General features: G+C 38.6%; 1 protein-coding gene across 1 annotated transcript in view; it reads left to right on the plus strand.

The window, feature by feature from the left end:
* TUBGCP3 (tubulin gamma complex component 3) overlaps positions 1 to 27,342 on the plus strand; it is a 54,624-nt gene that overhangs the window by 15,435 nt on the left and 11,847 nt on the right. Inside the window, exons 4-13 of the mRNA XM_064440207.1 lie at positions 1,561 to 1,638; positions 2,266 to 2,483; positions 8,291 to 8,463; positions 10,520 to 10,638; positions 14,266 to 14,391; positions 17,886 to 17,954; positions 19,296 to 19,428; positions 20,762 to 20,928; positions 22,630 to 22,740; positions 23,145 to 23,253. Of these exons, the coding sequence (XP_064296277.1) occupies positions 1,561 to 1,638; positions 2,266 to 2,483; positions 8,291 to 8,463; positions 10,520 to 10,638; positions 14,266 to 14,391; positions 17,886 to 17,954; positions 19,296 to 19,428; positions 20,762 to 20,928; positions 22,630 to 22,740; positions 23,145 to 23,253 (1,303 nt within the window). The remainder of the gene's footprint in view (positions 1 to 1,560; positions 1,639 to 2,265; positions 2,484 to 8,290; positions 8,464 to 10,519; positions 10,639 to 14,265; positions 14,392 to 17,885; positions 17,955 to 19,295; positions 19,429 to 20,761; positions 20,929 to 22,629; positions 22,741 to 23,144; positions 23,254 to 27,342) is intronic.

The raw sequence follows: 27,342 nt of genomic DNA on the forward strand, positions 1-27,342 counted from the left end.
CTTTTCCTTCCTCCAGCAGTTCTCTTGAAAACAACTAGGAGAAAGAAAAAAGCCTGTATGAATCTGTTTTAACTTTGCTTCATCTATTTACTCTAAAGAAAAAAAGGAGGTCAGTGCTTATTTTAGTGGCAGCTTGGCAGCTGAGCAAACCATGCTTCATGAGGCACTTAGACTTTCTTTGTCCTGGTCTGTAGAAGAAGCGGTAATGTTGCTGCTCCTTCTTCACCAGTTGTTAAAGAGTTGCTAGATTAGTAATTTGCAACAGATGCAATACCTTTACTTTTTGCTCGTTATTGAGATAAAAGCAGAATAGACTTCTGCTCTGCATCATAATATAGAATGTCTCCTTCTACTCTTACATAACAACATAGAGCTTCAGTAGGTTTGGTTAGTGGGCGCTCTCCTGAAGAAAGAAATGTTCTATGGCCAAAACTCTTCTACCATGTAACATACACATAGAAAATGCATAATTTGCAGAGAAACAGGAAAAATAGAAAAAGGTGAGAATGAAAATGTATCTGTTTAAAAAACAGAATTTCAAAGTGACCTTGAAAGTGCATTTTGTGAGGTGGATAGCACTGAATTACATTGCTTCATAAGGTATGGATTTTTCTTTGTTGAATCTTTGTTGAATCTTAGTCATACAAAACTTTCCTTTATATTCAGTGTTGCTTAGTATTCCAGACCACAGCCTGATCAATATTGTGAGGGAACTTGTATCAGTTTCTGTGACTTACTCCACTACTTGATGTCCATTATAAGGTTCCATGTCCCTGATCAATTCAGGTGTGTTAGTGTCACAGAACTACAGAGTAAAATATCTAGAAACATACGCATATCGAAAACAAAGCATTTCAATATCTGCCATAACTCTCTCTTCAAAGTGTTCTTTTTGTAGCTTGGGCTTTAGCATTGTTTTGTCTTCTGCTGGTAAGCTTTCTGTTGAGATCTAAAGCTGCTGAGAGTGTTACTCTGACAGTCTGTATGTATCTGCCTATTCGTCTGTTTGCTAGAGACTATATTGCATGTTCCTCAAGTTTCATGTTAACAGCGTTATCTAAAGCTGTGAAAATTTTAATATCTCTTAAATGGCATTTAAAGTAATAGAAATTGAAACTCAAACTTTTGAAGCCTCCCTGTAAAGGAGAGTGAAGGGGAAAGTGGAGAAAAGACAATGCCTAAAGTTGTATCAAGAATTTTCCTTCTTCACCTTTAGGTTACAGCAACATCTGCATCTGAGATGTTTTAAATGGTGAGAGTGTGTGGGAATGCTGCATAAACTTCTTTCTTAGTAGCTGTCAATTTTAAATTGAGTGTACTTGCTGACCTCGGAGCAGGAGAGTTCATGATTTGAATACAGTGGACTAAAATTTATAAAATTAGCAATACAAAGGCTGCACTGCACATTACCAGTTTACTCAAGAACGTGTCGAGTTGGTCTTACTTGTGTGGAAAGTTGGGTTATATGTGTACATGTTAGTATGCTGGATAACTAAAAAAATCCATTATTATCAAGAGTTACACCAAACTAATTTCTGTTTGTCTTCATCTTTTTTAAAGGGCATTTTGAAAAACAAATGGTCAATACTCTACCTCCTGCTTAGCCTTAGTGAAGATCCACGTAAGCAGTCTAACAAGGTAGGTGGGGAGGCTGTTGTTACTTCTGAGAAACGGAGAATGTGTGTCACTTATTTTAGGTGTCATTAAAATCACTATCCAGACTTCACAAACACAACCTGAGGTGTTGATTATGTTTGTGTGCAAGGCTGAAAGGAAGCACGCACTTAACACAGGTATCTGCAACTTTTTTCTGTGTAACCATTTTATATTAAGTGAATGTTTAAAATATAGGGTGTCCAGCATTTGTAGCTGAAGTTGTGACTTTATTAGATGGGTGATTTTTTTTTTTTGGTTTGCTTTCTGCTGTATATAATGGCTGCTCACATGCTAATGAGTTTGAAACGGAGGAGGGAGAGGAAAATTCCTCCTTTGATTGCAGCTCTGCAAGCACCAAAGTGCTTTTTGCAGCTATTGCTAATGACAATTCGCGGGCAAAAATAAGCTCTGTTGCTAAAAGTACTTTTGCTCGCAGTAAGGGACTTGCTTTTTTGTTGTTACAATTATAATGACAAATTTGTCTTTGCATAAACACGGTCTCCAGGTTCTCTTTGCGTCCTTGAATATTACATTCCTGTTAACTAAAGACATAAAGCAATTCACAAATCTTCTTTTTATTCCTCCCTTTTCAAACCCTCTCCTTCTCAGGTATCAAGTTATGCCACACTTTTTGCTCAAGCGTTGCCACGGGATGCTCACTCAACCCCTTATTACTATGCCAGGCCTCAAAGCCTTCCGTTGAATTACCAAGACCGCAGTGCTCAGTCAGCCCAGAGTTCTGGCAGCATGGGGAGCAGTGGGATCAGCAGTATCAGTCTGTATGCCCTGAATGGGCCAACGCCAACTCCGCAATCACTTCTTCCAGGGTAACTTAAACTGTTCTACCTTACAGATAAGTTTGGGGAAGACAAGAGATGATCTGGTCTCTTTTTTTTCCTTTTTTTCTTTTTTTTTTTTTTTTTTTTTGGTCTTGCCTCAATCCTCCCCATTTGTATGCCACTGGAAATTCTTCTGTAGGTGCATAGAAACGGAGCTCCTTAGCTGAACTGCTTGAATAACAAGTGCTGTCATGTGGCCATATAAAGCCATAAATGGGTGGCCAAGTGTATCCATTCTTAAACCTAATCTTAGCTCTCTGCTGAACACCTGATATCTCACTTGATCTAATCCTTTGGATTCTAGTGCCCAGTCCTTTTCCAAATTTCTCAGTTCTCTGAAACACTTTGAAATAGTCTTTCTTCTGTAAACACCTTGGATGTAGAGTCCTCGCTGAAGTTTGTTTTACCAAGCGTTCCTCAGCCAGTGACAAATAAGTAGACTTAACATCCTCCATTTTCAAGTGAGTGACCTTTCTTGCATGGTCTGACTTTCTTTTAAGCATGTTCACAGCAGGTTGGCTGTTGTACTAGAGCAGTCTCTCATCTTGAGTGGATGGGTTGTTTTGGGAAAAAAAAAAAAAAGGTTGATTCAAAAAATTACTTATTAGAAAAAAACCCTACTAAAACACCTGCTGTTCAGCAGTGGTTTAATTGTCTGTTCATACTAAGATGAATCTATATTTGGAACTGAAACATTCAAGTACCAAATAGTTTAGATTTTTGATGAGTTAAAGCTGGCCATTGTAAGCCATAAGATAATTACCCGATTACTGACTTTGTTAAACAAGCCAACACAGACAGTTAAGTGCTCAAAATCTGAGCCCTTCTTGTGCTGTTGGATATCATGTTGTATTACCCCTGCAGCTCTACAAAGCCTGACAGAGGTGCGCTGCACAGAGTCTATGTTCTGTGGAGGGAAAACGAATAATGTGTTCGTAGTCTGTGAAAGGGAGTGGTTCAATGGTCATTCTGTAATATATACCTGGAAATAAATTGCTTCATAGAAGTTGAGCAGAATGTTACAAAACCTGTAAAAGTGAGGACTCTACTTATTTGCAGAGCTGTTTCAGCCTTGAATGAAAAAGCCTGGAAATAAAGCCTTTGTCCAAAAGCAATGGGGACATCACTTTTCAGCAAACTGTGGTTAATGTCAGAAAGACTCAAGAGACTATAATAAAAGGAAAAAAAGATCTTAAGGGCTTTGCTTATTTCTGCATCCCTATTATTTTGTCCTAACAGAAGCTTCATGGGTTATGATTTGACCGCATTCCTAATATGAGGCTAATTTATGGAAATTTTTATTGATTTTTTTTTTTCTCCTTTCTGGTAATCAGAAAGGAGAGAGACACCATATTCTTGTCTCTCAATTCTCCTCCCCATCCCCAACAGTTGTGAAACAAACACAAAATCAAAATAGATGCATTTTCAGAAAGTACTACAGCTTTGAGTTGACGATTTTTTTTTAATGAAGTGTACTTGAGATGATTTATAGAATTCATTTTACGGAACTAATAAGCAGTGCTGCCACAGTGGGGTTTTACTGTTATCAGTATGCTTTACAAAACAAATACTTTCTTGACTTTGTCAGTACTAGGTTTGTATGGTCTATCTTGGATGCACAAGTAGAGAATATCTTTAAGCTAGGAACATTGCGGGAGGACTATGCCGCACAACTGAGAGAGGAGATGGCAGATCAGCTTAGTAATCAAAATGCACAGGGTGGTGTGGTCCAGGGAGACCTTGAAACCAACGGAGCAGGGCAGAAGGGGATCCACCCAAGTGTGTGCATGCAAATGGGCAATGAGAATAGGACATCCTTATAAGGGAAGCTGTCATGCCTTTTCTGGGACATCAGCGCAACTCTGCTGGAGTGCCTACACACTAACACATGGAGCATGGACAACAGAGAGGAGAACTTAAGAGGTCTGTGTACAGTTCTAGGACTATGGTCACAAAAACATGGTGGGATAGTTCACACCATTACCGCGCTGCAGAGGGTGGATACAGGCTCTTTGGAAAGGACAGGCTAGGATGGCAAGGAAAGGAAATTGCTCTTTATGTGAGAGAGCACCAAGAATGCATGGACCTTTGCATAGGGACAGATGAGGTGCCAGCTAAGACTTTATGGGTTAGGATTAAAGGGCAGACCAACATGGGTGATGCTATAGCAGGCATTTGCGGTAGTCTGCCTTATCAGGAAGAAGTAGATGAGGTCTTCAGACAACTGGAAGAAGCCTTACGTTTGCAGGCCCGTGTGTTCATGGGAGGCCTTAATCACCAAAATATCTGCTGGAGGAGGAGTGCTGCAGGGCACAAGCAATGCAGAAGGTTTCTGAAGTGCACTGATGGTAACTTTCTGATGCAAGTGATTGAGAAGATGGTGAAGAGAGGTGCTTTGCTGGACCTGACTCTTTTACAGACAAGGATGGGCCGGTTGGGAAGGCAAAGGTTGGGGGCAGTCTTGGCTGCAGTTATCATGAGATGGTGCAGTTCAGGATTCTGAAAGGAGGAAGCAGGGTAAAAAGCAGGATATCACCCCTGGACTTCAGAAGAGGTGACCTGGGCTGTGCTAGGATGTGCTTGAAAGAACCCCATGAGAGACTCCCCTGGAGAAAAGAGGGGTTCAGAAGAGAATAGAATAGTTCAGTTTAAAGGGGCCTACAATGATATCTAGCCCAACTGCCTGACCTGATTGCTGATTTGATATTCAAGGATCACCTCCTTCAAGCTGAAGAATCCTGACAAGCAGAAATTCAAGAAAAAGTGGCTGGAGGCCTGCATGGATGAACAAGTTGCTCCTGATGAAACTCAGACATAAAAAAAAGTGTACAAAAAATGGAAGCAGGGGAAGGTGCAGAGGGACATCCAGGGTGCAGGGAAAGCCCAAACTCACCTAGTGCTGAATCTATCAAGGGACATGAAGGGCAACAGGAAGACTTCTACAAGTACATAAACAGTAAAGGAAGGCAAGGGAAAACATGGGCCTGCTGCTGAAGGGGCAGGGGCTGTGGTGACAGGTGATGTGGAAAAGGCCAAGGTACTTGGTGCTTTCTTTGCCTTGGTCTGTGCTGGTAAGACCAGCCCATGACCTGAGACCTTGGGAAAATATTCATTGCTCCCAATTTACCCCTGGCAGAGGATGATCAGGGCCCATGGGACTTGTTGGGATGCATCCACAAGTACTGAGGGAACTGGCTAGTGTCATTTTGAGGCCATTCTTGATAATGTTTGAAACACAGCAACTGGGAGAGGTTCCTGAGGACTGGAAGAAATGAGATGCTGCTACTTTCTTCAAGAAGAATGATCCAGGGAACTACAGGCTGGTTAGCCTCACCTCAACACCTGGGAAGGTGAGGGAGTTGCATCTAATCATGGAAAGCATTTCCAGACAAGGACAAGAAAGGGAATAGGAGTAGTCAGCACAGACTTAAGAAAGGGAAGACATGCTTGACCTATTTTACAGCTTTCTGAGAAGACTGACTTGGTGGACAAGGGGAGACCAGTGAATGTGGTTTATTTCAAATTCAGTAAGTTTTTTGACTCTGTCTACCTGTAACATCTTTATGACAAACTTAATAAAATATGGACTAGGTAAGGTGACAGTGAGGTAAGCTGAAAACTGACTGACATGCTAGGCTCAAAGTGTTACAATCAGTGATACAAAGTCCAGTTAGAGCCTGGTCCCTAATGGTATAGCTTGGGAGCTGGATCCTACTCACCTTCATTCCGCCTTATGGGATAGAGTGCACCCTCTGAAGTTCAACAAAGTCCTGGACCTGGGGAGGAATAACCCCATGCATGGGTACATACTGGGTGCTGACTGGCTGCAAAGCAGCTTTGCAGAAAGGGCCCTGGGGTTCCTGATAGACACAAAGTTTAACATGAGTATGCAATGTGTGGTAAGGAAGGCCAGTAGCCTCCTGGGCTGCATTAGGAAGAGCATCACCAGGAGGTTGACGGGTGTAAACCACCTTCTCTTGTCAGTACTGGTGATGACTTATCTGAAATGCTGGGTCTAGTTATGGTACAAAAAAAGACATGGACAGACTGAAGAGAGTCTGGAGAAGGAACCTTAAAATAATTAGGGGTTTGGAGCATCTAGCGTATGAGGGGGGGTTGAGAGCTGGGGCTGTTCAGCCTGGAGAAGAAAAGGCTCAAGGGATCTTACCCATGTGATTATACCTGACCAGGGGAGTAGAGAAGACTGAGCTAGAATTTTCGAGGTAGTGCCCAGGGAAAGGATAAGAGGTAACTGGCAAAACTTGTAAGGCTGGGAATCCCAGTTAAACATAAGGGGAAAAACTTCTTTTGCAGTGAGGTGGGGTACGTTTTGGGGGTCGGGGGGATGTTGTGAAATACTGGAAGGGGTTGCCCGGAGAGGTTGTGTAGTCTCTATGCTTGAAAATACTCAAAACATGACTGGGCAGTGCACCAGGCAACCTTCTCTAGCTGACCCTGCTTTGAGCAGGAGGGCTGAAGGAGATGATCTCCCAAGGTCCCTCCCAACCTCAACCATTATATAATCCTGATACAGTTCAGAAAGGTAGGTTAGTGAGGTTATTTCATGTATCTGCTTGCTTAAAAATACCATCAGGACCTACCCTGTTCCTGACATTCTTGGTCTGACCTGTCAAGAACATTCGATTTTACAGCAATTTCACTGCTGTCTCTTTTATCCTGTAGCCTGTGAGCTGGGCAACCCAAACTAGACCTTTTGGTGAACTTTATTCCTCCTGAACTTCCCTTTATACGTGATTCCCTTTGTTTCTAGAGTGCGTGCTTCTTGAAGTGTAACAGCCTAAGTTCAGTGTTTTACTCTAGTTGAGGCTTTAGAAATGCTAAGCGCAGCAGAGTTGCTCTGTCCTGCAGACTGTGCTCTTGTTCACTAGCTAAGATCATATAAATATGATGTGTGATCCTCCCATGAGTTATCATGTGGCCATTGAGAGAGGAAGGGCATTCCTCAACTTCTTTTACACGGTCACTTTTGTTGTAATCTTGTTCCATCTCTCGTAGCAACTGTGCTTTCACAACTTTGTGGATTTTTTTAAATATGTCTAGATTTCCAAATGTTTACATTCAGTTGTGGGAGGAGGGGAGGAATGGTCAGCAGCAAAAACCCCTTGCAAATATTTTCAACTTTATTTTTCATCATCATGGTACAGAAATAATCAGAAAGTTAACTTCTAGTTTTAACGTGTTTCATGTTTAAGGCTGTTTTTGTGAGAAGAATTGACAAGTATGAGAGGGAGGGAAATCAGCTTGTCTAGATGCTCCCTTCATGTTCACATCTTCAGGCACTTGATACAAACTGTCTTAAACAGTAGAGTAGCAGGAAAGTGAACTTTCTCCTTTTTCTCTACTCTCCTGTAGTTCTTTGGCATGTAACTACAGTTTCAAGTAATAACAAAACTTAAATATTTGCTGTTTATTGTGACTGTTGTTTATTGTTGTTATAATCGACTTAACTTTTAATCCATTTCAGCATATCTACTCAGTCCAGTGTGAACAAAGACAATCTTTGATATGAAATAATTTGTCAAATTGATATCCCCTTTCTTTTTTACAGTTTTGTTTTGGTTTTGTTTTTAAAGTGTAGGATTATAGGAAGCAATAAATTCCTTGTACGTTCTGCACCCTTTTGTAAGGTTCCCCTATTAAAAAAATCCACTATCAAAATACCCACAAAAAACAAACTTAGGCTTGGGGCATTTTTCAAAATTTGCATACCCTAAATGAGGTGATGGGTATAGAATCAAAGTTTTTAAAGATGTTTCTTCCTTTTGTCCTTCTAGACAATCCTATCAAGCTCCAGGCGTTGGAGATTGCCTCCGTCAGCAATTAGGGTCACGTCTCGCATGGACTCTAACTGCAAGCCAGCCTTCTTTACAAAGCACTACCTCAAAAGGCTTTTCAAATGCTGTCTCCCGTGGTGTGCCAAGGTCAAGGCGAGAAGGGGATACAAGTGGTGAGCAAAGACACATTTGTTAAAAGATAACTTTCCACAATTGTTATCTATAGCCTCCATTTTTTAAAAAATTATTTTGAAATAGTTTTACAGCATGTTGAATTTTTTGAGGAGTGTTTTGCTAAAATGTATTTGATAAAATGATAGGAGCAAATATGCAAGACTAGTATATTTGGCCACAATCTCTTTGGCTGGTTGCTAATTTCTTTTTGTAATGATTGGTTTGATAACATGTTCTGGTCTTCTTAAAAGCCTGGCTTCATTGCAGTGTTTGTTGGAATCAAGTGACTGTGGTTTGTGAGTAATGATCACGCTTTTGATGATCAGAAGGTGCTACTGCTTTTAGAAATTCAGAAGGAGAGCTTAATGGATAGAATGTTTTGAAATAGATGCATCTGTTTGTGATTCTGTTTTTTAGAACTTAGAAATGCTCACTGAAATATAGAGTTCTTAAATCTATTTTTTCTTAAAATTAGCACACTGTTCATGGTGGCTGTGTTTGGAGCAATTGCAATAAAATATGCTAAATAAAATTAAAAACCAGATAAATATTACTAATTTATTACCTTGATTATGCAGCTATAAACTTGAAAATGATGCCTAGAGGATCTGTTTCAACCCACTCTACTTCTACTGTAAAAGTGGAAGACTTTTCTGAATAAGAGAGCTAATGGCAGATGTCATCCTACAGTGCTGTTACTCTCTGGCAAAGAAAGACAAGAGGTGGTTTTTTGTGTTTGGGGCTTTTTAAATAACACCTATATTAAGAAGTGTGGGTAGTTAGAAGCTAAAGTATAGTCTGTCTGCCAGCCCCTGCATCTTTATGAGTAACAGTACACAAAGCAACAGCTTATAGACCAGAATTGTACTGATATATCTGAGGGCAGCATTTGGCATTTAGTACCTAATTAACAATACTGTTAATGTGCAAGAGGATGCATGTGTGTATAGATAAAATACATTTATAATTATCTATTATTTTATATACGTGATAGATTTAATATATAAACATAGAAAAATATAAAAATACATAAAATCTAGCGCTGCCTCTTATTTTTGTTGTACTAATTGCCATAAAGAGCAGTACAAACTTGTTTCATTCCGTGAACCAGCATCTGTGACTCCTGATTCTTATGTGGGATGGGTATAAGGACTCGCAGTTGTCTTAAATGTAGTCATTGGTTGATGTAGAAATAGAGCTGCATTCAGAATATAAAAGGCTATTGTCAAGAAGATATATTTCTATGAATATGAAATTCTTCTAACTAGTTAAAGGGTGTTTTTTTTTTCTTTTAGAGTCAGTTGCTGTTAATTGGAGTTTTCTTATTTCTACATTTGCCCAGACAGTATAATCAGAAGTATTGTATGACTGATATTAATACCCTTTGTATTATTTACCAGTTAAAGAAACACGCACTTGAATTTTCTACCATTTCACTAAGAGTTCCTAAAAGGACTAGCTACTCTCATGCACATCTTTATATTATAAGGGGAGCCTGAGTTTTAAACAGCATCTTGAGCTGATGGCTACTTTTGCCAAAATAAAATTTATTTTTGGCTTTGGTTTGGGAAAGTAGATTGTTGGGGAGGCAAACAGATGAGAGTAAGAGTGCTGTCAAATTTGGGAGAAGCATGTTGTAGCACCTCAATTTCTGGATAGTCATTGTTGAAATTGTTTCATTTTAGATATCTTAAATGAAATCTTACAAAAGCAGATGGTACTGTTTCATTATTCTGATGCTTGTCTCAGAACTTGCACTGGTGATTGACTCAGAAAAGATAACAAATTTAAGAACTGGCTGAAGTATTGGTTAAAATATAATGCCCTGTGTCATACAAGCTGACCTGCTCTGGGAGAATCCCAGCAAAGGCAGGTAAAGAGAAACCTTGGCTTTCCTGTCAGGTTGTTAATAGGACATAAAACATTTTGGTTTGTGTTTGTTTGTGGTTTTTTTTGGCTAGGCTTCTAAATAGCTTTTTGAAGTTGTAATCAAAACTAATTGTCCCAGCAAATCTAAATACTGGTTTGTTTTTTGTTTTTGTTTTTTCTTTCTAGGCTCTGTTGAAATAACTGAAGCAAACCTTGTAAGAGATGTTTTGTATGTCTTCCAGGGAATAGATGGCAAAACCATCAAAATGTGCAATTCTGAAAATTGCTATAAAGTGGAGGGAAAGGTACTGTATGGTGACTTGTATTTCGTATGTGGACAGAGAGGCATGTAGGGGAAAAATAGCCATGAAAAATAAGTTAAAAAAAAAAAAAAGTTATCACAAGTCTTTATTGACCCCAGCTTTTTGTCTTTTTTTTTTTTCCCTTTTGTTTTTTTTTTTGTATGACAGAGTGGTTTCAACAGTAGTACTTTAAAATTGATTGAATAGATTAGGTCCCAGAAAGAAACTGCAGCATTTTACAAGATGTGAATAGTCTCCCAACTGTTAAACCAGTACAAAGACTCCTAAACTATGGCTTAATTTGAGGACTTCTGTCATCATTTTCCCTCTCCAGTGCATAAGAATGAATATAAAGCAGATGCAGGCCTTTGACCACATTATTATTGGATTAAATTTGACAGCCTGAGATGTGGAATGGATGCTAGCCACTTGATTACAATTTAAAAGTGATGAGATGGGATTGTGCAGATCACCCAGGAAAGGACTAGTGATGGAACTGAAGAGAGTGCTTTCAACTCCTGTTGTTGATAGAAAATCCAGCTGATGTGAATTTGAAAGAAGGTGTCAGACAGGGAGCAGAGGAACAGGAGAGAAGCCTGAGAGAGAGAATATCTGGCTTTAAGGTGGAGAGATGTTAAGCATATTTGCAATGTGGAAAAAAAAAAACCAAGGGTGAGATTGGGTCAGCTGAGCAAAGAGCAAAAAAATGGCGCTAGCTGCTTTAGTGTCTTCTCCTTATTCAAGATTTGGATGGTACTGCATCGCAGTTCAGTTTCACCTTGCTAATTGGTTTTCATGTTCGTGTTCAAATGGAAAGACAGTGCTTCCAATTTTCACTTGTATTAACAACTTCATACTATGACAATATGACATAGCCCTAAAATGATGGGGGATTGATCATGTGCCAGGAGCACAGTAGACTTACTTTAAAGATGGTAACTGAACTAATTTCCATTTCTTCTCCATAATAATAGCAAAAAAGTTAAATGTATAATTGTTCCCTCTGTAACCTTGCAATGATATAAGTTAGATTATATATGACAAAGGGAACATAACAGATTTTTCTAGAGAAAACTTAATCAGTGATTGCAAAATTAGCGCTACACAGTTTTCTGTGTAGTTCATATCAAATAGGCTAGTTTGAGGTGAAAAAACTGTTTCAGTTTGAACTCCTAATTCTGCTAGTACATGGAGTTTGATTATTGAGATGGTTTGTGCTCAATAATGTTTTTTTTCTGAGAACTTTGTGTCTTTGGTAATTTTTGTGAAGTCAGTTGTCTTCCATCCTTCTTCCTTATTGGCATTTGTACTGACCTACCAGACCCAGTGAAGATTAAATTATTTGACTGACTAGAGCTGCACCTGGAACTTCTTCTGATGAACAAGGAGGACCAAGATCATACCTCCTCTAGCTGTGTTGAGTGCATGTTAGGCAAAAAAGTAGTCAAAAGCATGTAGTTTTTCCTCAGGAAAGAAAATGTCATTGTACAGAGTCTGTTATTTCCAGAAAGAAACGCACTTTCCAAGCTGTTATTCTTGCCTGATCTCTTTCTAATGTCAATGTTAATTTTAGGTCTGTTGGTGACATTCAGCGCTGTATAAACTAGCAGTTTCTGATTTGATCTGAGATACAAATTTTGCTCGTTCCTCATTTGATTCCAGTAGATGTGTATTGTACTTAATGCTTGCCAAGCACTCTGTAGTTGTAGCATTCTAGATAGTTCTTGTTATCTCTTTGGTTTTAGCTGTGGGTATAGTTTCCAACTGTGTCCAATCATGCTCGTTTGGGGTAGATTTTATCCTATAGAGTTGTTCAAGAAGTTAAACTGTGCCTGTATATCTAAGCAAGAGGGCCAGGGACTGAACTCTGGTCTTAAAACCAAGTGCTGCTGCCTGGTTCAAGCCCACACTGCTGTGGCTAACAGTCTCTTGTAGCTGATTTTTGTCTTAAAGAATACCTGTACTGCTAACTAAAAGACTTAGTGAGTGAGCTTATCTCTATTCCTTCAGCAGTCTGTTCAGCTTGTTAGTTCACTTCCTTGCTTCGGATTGGACTGTTCCAGCTGTAGAGGTGGGATAGGCCCAGTCGCTGCGGGCAAAAGTCAATCTCTGCCTCTTGGTCTAATGGATCAGTCATATCGTTTGTTTTTATTTATCCCAGACAATTTTGAAAACTTGATGATGGTGTTCTTGGGTAATGTGACAAAATGTGGTAGGAACAAGAGGAACGTTGTCTTAAGTGTTCATAATTTAAATGAACAACTGTGCTTACTCAGATGAAAATAGTAGTAGCAGTTAAATAGGGTTTTGGGACTAAGACAGGCTTGTAGAGTAAAGCGAGATGTCTGGTATGTGAGATACCTGGTGGTGTGGTTTAACCCCAGCTGGCAGCTAAGCATGACACAGCCACTCACTCCCAGCTGGAGGGATGGAGGGGGAGAACCAGAAGAGTAAAATTGAGAAAATTCATGGGTTGAAATAAAGGCAGTTTAATAAGTAAAGCAAAAGCCTTGTGTGCAAGCAAAGCAAAACAAGGAATTCATTCACTGCTTCCCATGGGCACTCAGGTGTTCAGCCATCTCCAGGAGAGCAGGGCTCCATCACGTGTAACAGTTTCTTCAGAAGGCAAAATGCCATCACTCCGAATATCCGCCCTGTCCTCATCCTTCCCCCAGCTTTATATGCTGAGCATGACATCATATGATGTGGAATATCCCTTTGGTCAGTTGGGGTCAGCTGTCCCAGCTGTGCCCCCTCCAACTCCTTGTGTACCCCCAGCCTCCCCTCTCTGGTGAGGTGGGGTGAGAAGCAGAAAAGGACTTGGCTCTGTGTAAGCCCTGCTCAGCAGTAAGGAAGACACCTCTGTACTATCAACACTGTTTTCAGCACAAATCCAAACATTGACCCATACCAGCTACTATGAAGAAAATTAACTCTATCCCAGCCAAAACTAGCATATTTTGTGTAAGAAAAGTAGAAACAGACTAGAAGAGCTCAGAGGGGCACACGATTAAATAGCTTGTAAAAGCCGTTATTGGTGGATTGGACTTAAACTTGGAATTTGGATTCTGTAAGTTGATTCCTGATATTTAGTCTGGCATTGAGTCATTTTTCTTCTATTAAAGGCTTGTTTCACAGGTAGTAGTAACTGATTATTTTCTCTAGGTTCCTTCATTAGTTTCAGTCATTGACTCCTCTTCTAGAGCTCTAATATTTTCAGTCTTGCTGATTATCAGGATAAGATGAAGTGTGATTCTATGTTGCAAAATTTCAGATTTCTTTCTCTTTTCTGAAGACTTTTTGTTACTGCCATAATTGCCTAATGTAAAAAGAGTATATGAGTACTGTTACATTAATATTTCCAAAAGGGAGGGTCACTAAGTTGCCAGTAGTTTGTCCCCATTGCCTGTTCAATGCTTATGTGTATAAGTTTAATGCTAATTATGTGGCTGTCTGCTTTTTTGGTACTATCTCTGCTGTAGAATGTAAAATGATTGTTTGCTGTAGAATATAAAATTGTTTCCTGAACTGGTTTAATGAATGAGAAAGATGGGCTTTAGTGAAGAAACAAGTGTTGGCATGGTAGCTTTGGCTTAAAATTGCAAGTTACTGTTTCTGTTAACTTTGTAGGTGAGCTTGTCCAAATCTCTCAGAGATACTACAAGTAGACTGGCAGAGTTGGGATGGCTACATAATAAAATAAGAAAGTACACAGACCAGAGGAGTTTGGATCGTGCATTTGGACTTGTGGGACAGGTGGGTCAGCTAAAAAATTGATTTTGGTACAGGATTTTGGTCTTGTTACTGTTAGAGACTACTGAGTAAAATGCAGTACTAGAATGAATTGCAAACTTTGAAGCCTGGATCATTCATCCTTTGATTTACTCCTTTTATGGACTGCCAGTTTTGATATGGGTCATAGTCTGAAGGCAAGGGAAAGGCATCTGCTCTTGCTGGTTGTAAGGAGGAGTTGCCCCTGTCATTTGTAACTGGGAAAGTCTCATGCATAGGTTCCTTTTCTGAATCTCCTTTTTTTTTTTTAAAAATTCATATTTTTTAAGTGCTCATGTATGTTCATAAACAAAAGCATTGCTTAAATGGGATGATGTCATCCCTGAGCCAATTAATCACCAATTCAGTTGTTAGGGTGACCTATGCAGGAGACATTCTTGTCGGCTAATGTTGATGTTCATGTGTTAATACTGCACTAACCTACATAAAATGCAAATACCCCATTATCTTCTGCCCTTTCTTTTGAATACAGCATCAAAAGAATGTTAATTTTTGTTTTTATAGGTTTCATCATCATGATTTGTAGTCTACCGTAACTTCACAGCTGCTGTAATACCCAAAACCACATTTACTGCTAAGGCATTCCCGTTTCCTCTCACTTGCTCCCTCTGTAAAACTGGATATTATCCCTTCTGAGTCGACAGAAATGTTATCCTTGCCTCTAGCCATAACATCCTACCTAATCTGCCAAGAAATTGAAGTGCTTCTCCCTTCAATCTAATTTTTCTTAAGAGGTCAGTAGAGATGCTGTAGTGCTTCCTACTTTTCTAATGTTTTATTCTGTTCCCTTCTGTCTCTTATTCCTAGTAACCCTTTTAGTTACATATAATTATTTTTCTAGTGATCCAATGCTGATTTCCATGTTTTGTATGGTAGTGCTACTGTATATGCATTTTCTTCAGACTCTCCCCCTTATATCTGGGTGAAGTTTCGTATTCTTTATCTAGCAGCTTCCTGCTTATGCTTATTTGTACTGTCTCTGGCTTTAATCTTCAAGTTTACAGCAAGGAGAGAACTTTAATTCTTTAGTGAATTTAAATGTGCAATATCTTAGCTACCGTACGCAGGTTTCAGACCCTGTGCAGAACGCTGTGCAGTTAGTTAGCTGAATCTGCATAGCTCTAATGCTGTTAATTTTGCTTGAGGCAAGAACTTACATATATTTCTAGGACATAAGTGTACAAATAAAAGCATATATTCTGCTCCTGCTGTCAGTTTCTGGGCAAAAAGAGTGTGTACCGTTGCTCTTCATGGCTTTTATAGCTGACGATTTCAGGTGCTGTACGCTGTGCATTAAGAACTTAGCGTAAGAATATATTGTGCATTCTAAAGCATCTTTTGCTTAATGTTTTGAAAGAATGCTTGCGTAAGCCCGTTTAAACTACATGTAGGAGACGATGTCTGTCACTTCTTTATATGATTCTGGTGACTCCTTTTACCATGGAAAATGTCAGGTAGTGACATTATTAGGAGTAGAGATATAACAATATGCTGCACTTTAACATTATATTCTTCTACCTTTGCTGCTTACTATCTAAGTTCTACTTTGTCCTCAGAAAGCAAAATGAATAATCAACAATGAGATAAATTGCCTTACATTTTGACATTTTGTGCACTACCTCAACTGGTTCTAAATGGACATTTAAAATTTTTCTCTTGACAAGCATTCTGTTTCCTTCCTGAATTCTCTTTTGCTGTAGACCAAATCAGAATTCTAGGATAATGTCCAGTTTTCCGTAACAGTTTGGGAAATAAAAATCTGTAGTTTATAATGCCGGGATTGGCACTGGATCTAAATTGAAGCTTCTCTGACAAGTTGATGGCCAGTTAGATCCTAAATCTTTTTGGCTATAAAGTCATTGATTACTGTTCTCACTTTTTGAGTAGATTTATAGTGCCTTTGAATGTTTTCTTGGAGGCTCTACTCTGCCCTCTATCTTGGCAAGTGCTACTTTAATAGGTTCAAAAATGTACTGAAGAAGCAAGTGAGAAGAAATGAAAAGTGGGGTTACACATGAGGGGATTTCTTTTTGCCCTTCAGTGTCCCCTGGAATAAAATGAACTTCAAATTTCTTTCCAATTTATAATGTTGAGTTGAAGAAAGTAACCCGCTTTCCTTATAAAGCATGCAATGGCAAAATTAATGATTTTTTTTTCCTAGGCTGCTTAGCCTCTTAGCAGGTAGGCCTCTTAGCAGAAAGAAGATTTATTTTCTCCTTGTGCTTGTAGTAATGACTTCTCCCTTGTACATATTCTAGTGAATAAATATTTTACTTCAAGCTCTTGGGTTCTTCTTGTGTGAGGTTTTCCTTATTTTTTCTGAATTTTGGTGACTGTGATAATTCTAAAAGGGGTTGAGGTGAAAGTCCTGGGGAATTTCCTATTAAAAAAAATTCCATTAGAATAGGTATCAGAATAATTAGTCAAGAATTTGTTAAGAAATCACTTCTGAAGAATTCGTGTGAGTGTGCACTGAAGTACTCTTCAAAAAACCAACCAAACAAAAAATTTGAAAAACCCCAAAAAGCGCTGAAAGTCCAAAATTTTCAACTCAGTCCAAAATTAATAAGCCATATTTTAAATTCTGTTTTAGAAAATGTGTTGCAGGAGTTTTTTTAGCCTGTATATTTGGTTAAGAACATTACAAAACCAAAGCAAAACCCCAGGACCTCAAGCAGTGGAAAATTATCCGTTACTAAACAAGTATTCTTTCAGGAATTGTTTTTAAAATCTACATTTATTTATTTATTTTTAAAAAACCCAAAGTAGCTGTGCTTAGAATTGTTTTGCAAAGAGGCATCTTTGCTTTACTACGAGTTTCTTAGGATATACTCTAGCGTTATTCATTTATTCTGTGTCAAGTGAAGAATCGTATATGACTGTCAATTGACAAAAGGCTAAAAATTTAGAGTACTTGATCCAGCAGCACTTACTGGGAGTATTCTTTTATGAGCATTGTGTTTCCTTGTTCATGTTATGTAGTCCATACTCTAAATATGATGGTTTCCTGAAATTGAAACTCTTGTTACTTCACTGCTACATACTCTTTTACATACCTATTAAAGAAAACTTCTTGTGGGTCATGTTATGATTTGCACATCCATCCCTATGGTAATTATTAATGTCTTTGAGATGATATATCTGTTTGGAGAGTTACACTTCTCATAATTTAATCTGTTCATAGAATTAAGGCAGCAAGTAATGGAAGGTCACTTGACGATGTGTGTATGTTCTTGCAAAAGGTCTGCACATCTCTTAGAGAAGCACTTATACATTGGCCAGTTTTCTAAGAGTTGGCTTTTGTGCTGAAACTTGTAGCTTGATTCCTTTTAGGACATTTTTAACTACCTTCACAGTGTGGTGATAGGATAAATGTTTTTCTGGATTGCACCTGAAAGATTTTACCTGATTTCCACCCCCCCCACCCCCCTCTCTCTTTTCTCCTCTTTCTCTTACAGAGTTTTTGCGCAGCCTTACATCAGGAACTTAAAGAATACTACCGACTTCTGTCTGTTTTACATTCTCAGGTAAGTGAAGTGGTTCGTATTTAACTTTCTTATTTTGTTTTACCTCATATGCATATCTACTAAAAGGCCTATCTGGGTATCTCTTTAGAAAGGAAAGGATGTAGCACAGTTTCTATTGACAGTGGACTCAAGACTCTGTAACTTGTACATTTCTCACTCTTCGGATTTATCTAGCAATGAATATTTTTCCCTTAGAAATTCACTGTTACTCGATGTATTACATAAATGATGCAAAGAAGGGGCTTTTTTTGGTTTCATCTTGCATGATATCTTTATCATTCAAATCCTGAACAGCATGACATATCTTTGAAGGGAGAAAAATAATCTTTCTGTATTTCAAGTAATGCGTGGTTCAGCAGTTAGTAATAACAGTTCCAACGTTTTGTTCTGTCTGGGGCAGTTGTGCATTTTCCTTACCCCTTGTGTTATATTGAGAAGCTAAGATGTTACAGCATTGTATTATTTTTCTGTGATGTGTAGACCAACTCAGTGTTGATAATCTTGTAGTTTGTCCACAAATATAAGTATGTGCACCTAGATGCTAACGCTAAAATAAAAATTAGATTTTTTTAAATTTCTGCTTACTTTCTTCTAATCTGGAACTTTCAAGGAATTCCTTATTTATAATTGAGAAAAATGTATTCTGAGAATTTACCTAAAGTTAAATTAAAATGCCATTTAAAATTCTGATTTAAAAAAAAATTGTAGCTTAAGTCATAAGCTTCTGTACATGTTTTCAAAGTATCTATTCCTTTTGACTCTTTTGCAGTTCTTTAACATTACTGACTTTTGAAATGCCTGTCATACATATTTTCTGCTTGTTTCTCCTGGCTACTATCCAGTACTCTTTTTGTAGTTATTTCCCGCTCTGTCCAAAATATGTTTGCTCCCTTGGTTTGCTGGAGCTTTGATTTATTCTGACTTCTAAAACTTCTTGACCATGAAAATGTTTATGACTTCTTTGAAATGCAGCTTCTTCTACCTTTCCTGCTCCACTAAACCTTTCAAAAGAAGAGATGAGTCTAGTGGGAGGGGAGGCATGTAAGGGGAAAATGAAAGGAAAGTTCTGGCATCACTTATTTTCGTGTTGCATTTGCCTTTGTGGTGGGTTGACCCTGGCCAGCAGCCAAACACCCACCCAGCTTCTCACCCCTGTCTCTAGTTCCACTTGTATGGCTCTTGGGTTTTGTCCCGATGAATTAATGAGAAAGCATATAATACTGGGTATTTCAAGTGTATCAGTAAAAAGCTAACTTCAGAACAAAAGCTATGAAACATCAGTTCTGCTTCAGTTTTGCTGGTTTTGTTATTGATATGTCTTTCTGTTTCTCATTTGATCAGTTGCAATTGGAAGATGATCAGGGCGTCAATTTGGGACTTGAGAGCAGTTTAACACTTCGCCGTCTTCTGGTCTGGACGTATGATCCTAAAATAAGGTTAAAGACCCTTGCAGCACTTGTTGATCACTGTCAAGGTCTGTTTTAAGATTAATTTCATATTTATGGGGAAGTTATGTAACTTTGAGTGGTTGTGCATGCCAAAGGTGGATATCAATAATATTACTGTTGTGGTTTTTCTTTTTAGAAAATTTTAAGTAGCTAATCCAGAGGATTCTCTCTCTTTTAGTTTAAGTAAGAAACTGACAAATTATAGTGCTGTTTTGATACACTTACACTTTTTCACCTTTTTTTTTCACTAGAACATACTTGAGAAGTCCTTCAAATTTTAAGCACATGTTTTTCATGCTGTTTTCAATTATTTTAGTAATCTTTCAGAGAATGATACACTGAAAAAAATCCACTAATACACTATGAAATGGCTGGTTCAGTCTTCTCATTATGTATGTGTATTATGCTGTTGATCTGTATATGATAGTGTATAGGAGCCCTTTGCAACTTGCCTGCAGATTCATATGAAACAACGAAACGTTACAAATCTGCACACAGTGCATGTCTGTGTTGGCAATCCACAAGAAAATGCTGAGGGAGTGGTGTTGGAGTTGACCAAAATGTTGCCCAGTAACTGACCCATAGGCTATGCTTGTCCCTAAGGGTACATTAGCTGTGCTGCCATCGAAAATAAATGGAGGTTGTGGCCCTTTGAAGAGAACATCTTAGCCAAAAAAGCTTATAACATCTGTTTTACCTTAATTATTGGAATTGGTAACCATTTTGAGAAAAAAAAAAAAAAAGTAGGCTTTACTTTTAAGACATTCATGAAAATTTCAAATGCTACAGCCTGTGCTGCAAGGAATGATTAAGCTGTGCAGCATAACAGCAAAACAAGTACTCCTTCTATTTGTTTGTTTGTTTGTTTTTTGACAGTCCCTAACTTTTCGATTGCAAGAAAACAGGAGATATTGCCTAAAGGAGCTATGGGGGGAGGTATAACCAAGCTATACACACACAGAACATCTGAGAAAGAGCCAAGTACAGGAGAGAAGGAAAACATACTGGGACTCCTTTAATGCTATTCTGGTGGGGGCGGTGGTGAAGGAAAGCATGAAGTCAACCTTTGTGTGTGATCTGATGCCATGAAATTTGCATTCCTCCAAGCTACCATAAAGTAGACAGAATACAGTGTTGGAGAACTGTGCTTAATGCTTCAGTGAGATTAATTATTCATGCCTTAAAACCTAGGAATTCCCTGTCAACATTAAAAAATGTACTTCTGCTACATTTTAGAATTGCTGTTCAGCAAGCTTTGGGTGACATATGACTAGCTAAAATCAACGGCTGTTGAATTTAAATGTGGTGTATATATTTTTCCTTCATACATTTCTGTTCCTCTCCCCTATGATCTTACAGGGAGAAAAGGTGGTGAACTAGCCTCCGCAGTTCATGCCTATACTAAAACAGGAGATCCCTACATGAGATCTCTGGTTCAGCACATTCTTGGCCTAGTATCCCATCCTGTACTGAATTTCCTTTATCGCTGGATTTATGATGGAGAGCTGGAGGATACGTACCATGAGGTAATGCATGTGATACAATAAATATTTTATCTGATTCACTTGCTTTGTTGGAGTATAATCTGTGGGAAGCTTGGAGGAGAATTTGAAAAGTAGACTGTGATGGAAATAGATACAATAACAGCATGAAGTGTGACTCTTCACGGATTTAGTCAGTGTGATGTCTGGAGGTTGCAATGATGCAGTACATTGTCTTCAATGAATCATTTCCTGGGTCTGTTTAGTAGCGGCAGAATGGTAGACAATAGATGCTTGCCTCTGAAAAGAGGCAAAGTTGTCTATCTTTTCTTGCTTAGTGTAACAATGGTAATGTATGCGGAGTTCTTTGTAACTGTTTAGAAAGCAAGCCTTGTATTTGGAATAATGTTCAGAATATTCTACTCTGACTACCTGCTGTTATCCTCAGCATCACGACTACCTTTGGTTTGTCAGATTGGGTAGAAGAGGTTCCAGAGCTCCTCTAGAAACTCTATAGAGAGTTATTTGTTCTGACTTCTGTAACAGCAAGTTCTAGTAACTGTCCCTTTTCTTCTTAGAAATGTTTTCATGCCTTTTTAAGCTCTCCCAACTCTTTTCATCTGTCTCCAATCAGTACGGTGTTGTTAAAGTGACATTTTTTCTTTTATTCCAAGAAGCCAAAGAATTGTTTTAAAAAATGAACTGAGCACTTCTGAGACACATCTGTGTAACTTTACTTGAGTGTGAAATATACTGTCTGATTTCTGAAACTGTCTATCTGGGTCAAAATCAAAATGAGTACAAATATCACCCACAACTGATCTTTAAGGTCAGCATTAGGAGATTTGTGTGAAATGTCTATGAATCTTTATGGCTGGAAGTGTAAAATAGACTTCACTTTTTTTCCAGCTACGATTTTTATATCGTTCATTGGCTTTCAACTCTCTGTTTAAAAATGCACATGTGCAGTGTAAGAATGCTCTTAATACTGAAAATCACTGTTGGATGTGGTATACTGAAAGCTACAGTTTTGGTACCATAGACACAATTTTTGAACAAAGATAATTGGCCATTCTTGGTGGAAATGGTATTTGGAGGCAGTGAAAAACGTTCTTGTCCAGAAAATGGATATCTTGTTTGACAGGATGAGGATGGAATCCATCCACAAGTCATTTTGACAAAACTTAATAATGTAGTTTTAGTTTCTTACAAATGAAAATATTCTCCTGAGTCGAGTTGAGAGATCGTAGCATTTGATCAGCAGTTCAATTGCAGGATTTCAGGTTTTTTTTCTCTGCAGTTCTGCATTTGTTAAAATAGGAAATCCAAAGGGGCTTGAGTAAAAATAGAACCAGTAAAATAAAAGCATGTTATGCTTATATTCTGAACTTTATCTCCTACCCTAACTGTATAACTAATTGCCAGAAAATGCTATACGTGTCTTTATTTCATAATGGATGTTTTACAGCTAGTACGCTTTACCCTGCGGTAGTCAAGGTTTCATAACATACAGAGGAGATTAAATTGTGTGAGCTGTTCTTCAGCCTTCTTCTTCAGGGTTCATATTGGTCAACGTACAATTCGTGTTACAGCTCTGCATGTTAGCTATGAAAAAAAGTCTTTTTTGCTTTTTTAGTTAAAAGAACAACTCAGAATATTTTTACAGTTTGCTGAATACAGAAATGAAACACTAGGGGCAAAAGTTTACATTCACCTTTTGGTTTTAATATTTGTTTCAATCTACAGTTTTTTGTAGCTTCAGACCCTACAGTTAAAACCGATAGGCTATGGCATGACAAATACACTTTGAGGAAATCAATGATCCCTTCTTTTATTACGATGGAGCAATCAAAAAAGGTATGAATTCAACAGGTAATCTTCAGATGATTTGTTTGCTCTGTGCTGCTGTTTAGATTTCCATTAAGAAAATAGAGACCAAGTTTAACAATAAATAATCATCTTAAGAATTTTAGAATTTTAGTTTGCTGAGGAAGACTATAAGAAGTTTTCTCCTTTCCATTCTCTAACTGATAAACTTTGTTTAAGGAGATCTCAAGGGGGAAAAAGAAGTTTACATTTAGAGACTTCTTGTGTTAGCATTGAAGTTCTGGATTGCTGTGGTTGGGATTGTGAAGCTAAGAGCACAGAACGATGGCAAAATACCCTGTTGTCCTGGTTGTTGTGGGTGGCTTTTTTGTTTGGTGGGCTTTTTTTCTTATATGCAAATAACTTTTTAAAAAAATATATCCTTTTTTGTTCAGGTCCTCCTAATAGGAAAATCCATAAACTTCTTGCATCAAGTTTGTCATGATCAAACTCCATCCACAAAGATGATTGCTGTGGCCAAATCTGCAGAGTTTTCAAAAGATGGTAGAGTATCAGTGTTAGCCAGCTTTTTTCCTTTGAACTGAGCTCTGTACAATATGTGGTTTAGACTGGGAACCGACATTCTGGATAGTGGGGTGGAACAGAGTACAAAAGTCCCATCTGGCCTAAAGTACAGGTATTTAATGGATACTTGCATTTTACAAAAGATGTATGAAGATGCATATGTGTCACTTTCTTCTCTTAATATGATAGGTTTGCTGGATGGTTGTTAAGGTACTGGATTTCTGAAAGAAACCGTTCAGAAACTAGTCTGCCTTCAGCTGACTCTTGTTGAGAGGCCGGGGGCCAGAGCAGGGATATTCTTGAGCGCTGCAATAAGAATTTAGAACTTATGACTTCTCATCAAATCTACTTCATCATACGATTCCGTATAATACTGAATTAATTTTGTGATTAAACAGTAATAACTTTGCCATTACTTGTAAATAAGAGAATGTGCAGTAAAAACAGGCAGGACAGAAGCCTTTCTGTAAATGCACTCTACCACTATAATATGTCCTAAGAAAATTGAGTCTGTGGTGGGTTAGTAAAATTCTTTGTGACGAATACTTAAATTTGGGCTTGCCAGCTGTTGAATGTTAAACCAAAACTTAACTATCAGAATTCCTTCAGGTTATTTCTTTCTATTTAGAAGAGATTTCAGTTTTAATGAATGAGAATTTATATGCCAATTGCAGTTCTTCTTTGGTGGCGTATTTTTTGCAGCGAAGGAAGTTCTATGTGTAAATACTAAGCAAAGACGGTAAGGTAATGCATAGGATGCTGCTACATCTGGGAGAAAGGACAACTTGCTTTCTTCTGGTGAAGGAGATATTTTACTACTATAACTTCTTTTTATAACTCGTTTAATATAGCAGAGAGAGTCTGATTGTTAAGATGTAGATCACTGGGATAATTTCTCTGATGCTATTTTGTACATAGTTTCTAGGAGTGTAATGATGTCCTACTAAGTATATCCAGGTCTGGCCAAGAGAAGAATTATCTAAACATTTGTTTTTCTGTCAAGTTCTTTACTTAGTTTTCTAAGAACATCCTTCTTGGCACTTTTTGACATCTTGTACAATATCTTTTCTGTTATTCCTGTACTCAAATGTGACTTTGTTGTATATAACTTCGAAGCTTGGTTTTGGGATTGCCTTTTTTCCTCCAGATTAATCTTGGATTAGTTGTTATATTAACTCTTTACAGCATGGACTTTTAGCATGAGTACCTCCATGAAAGCTGTTCTAATAATAAAATCCCATTCACGTCTGCAAGAATATTTCATCTAATAATGTGACTTTTGTACCATATGCAGTGCTTGCCTAGTCAAAGATGCACTTAAAGTGCAGAGAGAGGTCAGAGTTAAGTGAATAAGGGCTGTAAATGCATTTGAACCATAATCTCGCCAGCTACTCCTGGAAAAGGCAAAAACAGTCTTTAGCTACACTACTTTTACCACTTTACACAGTGTTTATGGCCCATGATTTTTCAATATTTTTTTTAATTTGCACTTGTTTCTCTCTCCTTGATTGAATAGAAGTTATGCACAAATGTACGTTCCCTATTATGTATGGGATGAGAGCTTCAAAGCAAGCACGTTACCTTAAGTGCTGAGCATACCTGCTTCAGACAAAAGTATAGTTTTAGAAATGGATGTTATCCTCTAGATCTGCAGTGTGCTGAAGGCGTGCTGAGCTGATGGTCTGTAGTCTGAATACGTCACAGCATTGCATTGCCTTAATTCTGCATGAAACTGCCTTTGTATTAAGGCATTTTACCCATTCAATCCAGAAAGAACGTTCTGTGTCAGTGATGTTGGAAATGCATCCTGTCCTCCTTGTTTGTGCCATCCAACAATATCCTGAGAGTCCCTTCAGATAATTTTTTTTATAATAAGACGATGGAAAGCTAGGATGCCAGCCTGAATTCTGGATGCTTTTTCTCATTTTAAATCTGAACTTTTCATGGGTTTGGCTCTAATTTTTAGTTCTTTATTTTGCTTTGGAACCTTAACTTTCTTCTTTCCCCAGTTTCCTTTTGATGCTGAAGTAATCATGATGTACAAAACTGTCTGAACATGTGTTGAAACAGGAAGTCAGAGGTGAAGAACAGTGTAGAAGTTGATCACCTTGGCTGACAGGGGATTGTAGCAGGCACTTGGGGAAGGACAGTGAAAAAGGCAGATAAAGTGATCCCAGGTCCAATCTATAGCTGTCGGCAGTTTGGGAGCTTCTGAATCAGGAACGACACGAGACCACTACATTCAGTAGCAACTCATGGACCTGTCTGCCAGTGCTTTTTGCCTGATCCTTTCTTGGCCCGTTTCTGGCTTTTCAGTGTCCTGAGATAATTTTGCACGGCTTTAAAAACTTGCGCCCTGGCCTCTTGTTTGTTGATAAAAGCAACCTTTGTAGTGGTTTTGTACACACTGAACAGGAATGGTGCATTGCCTATGCAGGTGTGCACGTATGCGGAGGTGGTGCGTTACAGCTACACATGTAAACTTGAATTTTCCAGTCTCAGAGATTAAGGGCTGTGGCCAGGTCACTTCCCTCAAGGCAAGGGGCAATGCAAAGGAGAGGGGAAAGGCTATTTTTTCTCCTTGGGATAACAAGAAGTTGAGACTGGTCCATGTGTCCTCAGCCATAGGTACATGCTCACCCCTACTTGAGTGGAGGCAGGATGAGCATGTGTGATTTGGTAGGCTTGCCGTAGGCAAACTAGGCAGTTGCTTGCTGCCTGTTGGCTTCGCTTGTGCCTTGAGCCAGTCCTAGGCCCAACCTCAGTGTCCAGTTGCTGAAGGTATTAGCTCATAACTCTTTTTGGTTTTTGCTTGTTCCCTCTTTTGCTTTACCCATTAGGCTCACAGCATCTTGTGGAAAGACACTTGCAGGAACAGATCATTGGGGTGTTGTAACTGTGTTCTGTGAAACTCTTTTTTTAGTTTTTGCCTCTTCTGGAAGATGCTCCTTCTTCCTCTAAAGCCAGCAGTGGCTTTAGAGGCCATGTGGCAGATTAGATGGCTGGTACCACTACGCATACAAGCAGCCACAGTGGACCCCGTCTTTTGAAGGTAGCAATTCAGAGGACAGGGTCTGCCAACGGGGAAAGACTAAATGAAAGTCAGAATTCACTGGACGTTCTCACTGCCCTGTTGCCCTGTACCAGTGAGACAAATGCATTTGCACAAACTGATGTTTTTCCCTTTTTCCTAGCAGTGGGAACACTGCTGCATGCTTCCTTACCCGAGCAATGCAAGAATTGCTTTGTCAGATCACACCAAATCTCTGCCTTTACCAGAGTGAGCAGAGGCGTTGGTGCGCTGTCTCCCCTGGTTTGCTGTCAGTGACTGGAAAGGGCACTTTGAGGATGCCTTACTGCAGGCTGCGTTAATTCTTGCATGTAAGCTTGATGTGTGTTACTTGACTAAGTAGTATTCTCTTAGCATAAGGATTCTGAGTGCAGCAATGTTTTATACAAGTGCCATCTCTCTGACATTTCTGCGTATGCTTGCACTTTTGGGGTCTTATGAAGAGCTTCACAAGTTAGTGAATGAAAGTTTGGAAACCTCAGGGAATGTCACTGAACCAGTCGTTGTAAGGTTTCCCTCATTAAGAGCGATTTCTTTATTAGAACCACTGTTTATTTCTTCAGTTTAAAAGCATTTTATTAACTGAAGCTGAATCTCATCAGAACAACGTGAAACTTGGTTTTAATTTTACCTGTCTGCAGTACAGGTTGAAACTAATCCTGGAGCAGAGAGTCTACTGCCTTACACTAATTTGGTACCTGGATCTTAATTTTTTACGTTTAGAGCAATAGTTGTGTCATTAAAAATTGTTGGAAGTGGGAGCATATGCTTTAATAGTGAGGAAAGTCTATATGTTACAATAGTTGGCAGGCCAGTATTTGGAGTTTTGCTCTGTGTTGCCTGAAGAGGCCACACTTCGTGCTATCTCATAACAAACTTATTGCAGGCCCTTTCTTAATAAGCCTGTAGTTGTAGAAAAGAGTGAAATATACTTCCTACTAAAGGGCAGTGTCCTACTTTCTGTCCCCAGGTTGCCATGCATTAACAGTAGAGAAGAA

This window comes from Phalacrocorax carbo, chromosome 1 (genome assembly GCF_963921805.1).
Source record: "Phalacrocorax carbo chromosome 1, bPhaCar2.1, whole genome shotgun sequence".
NCBI classification, from domain to species: Eukaryota; Metazoa; Chordata; class Aves; order Suliformes; family Phalacrocoracidae; genus Phalacrocorax; species Phalacrocorax carbo.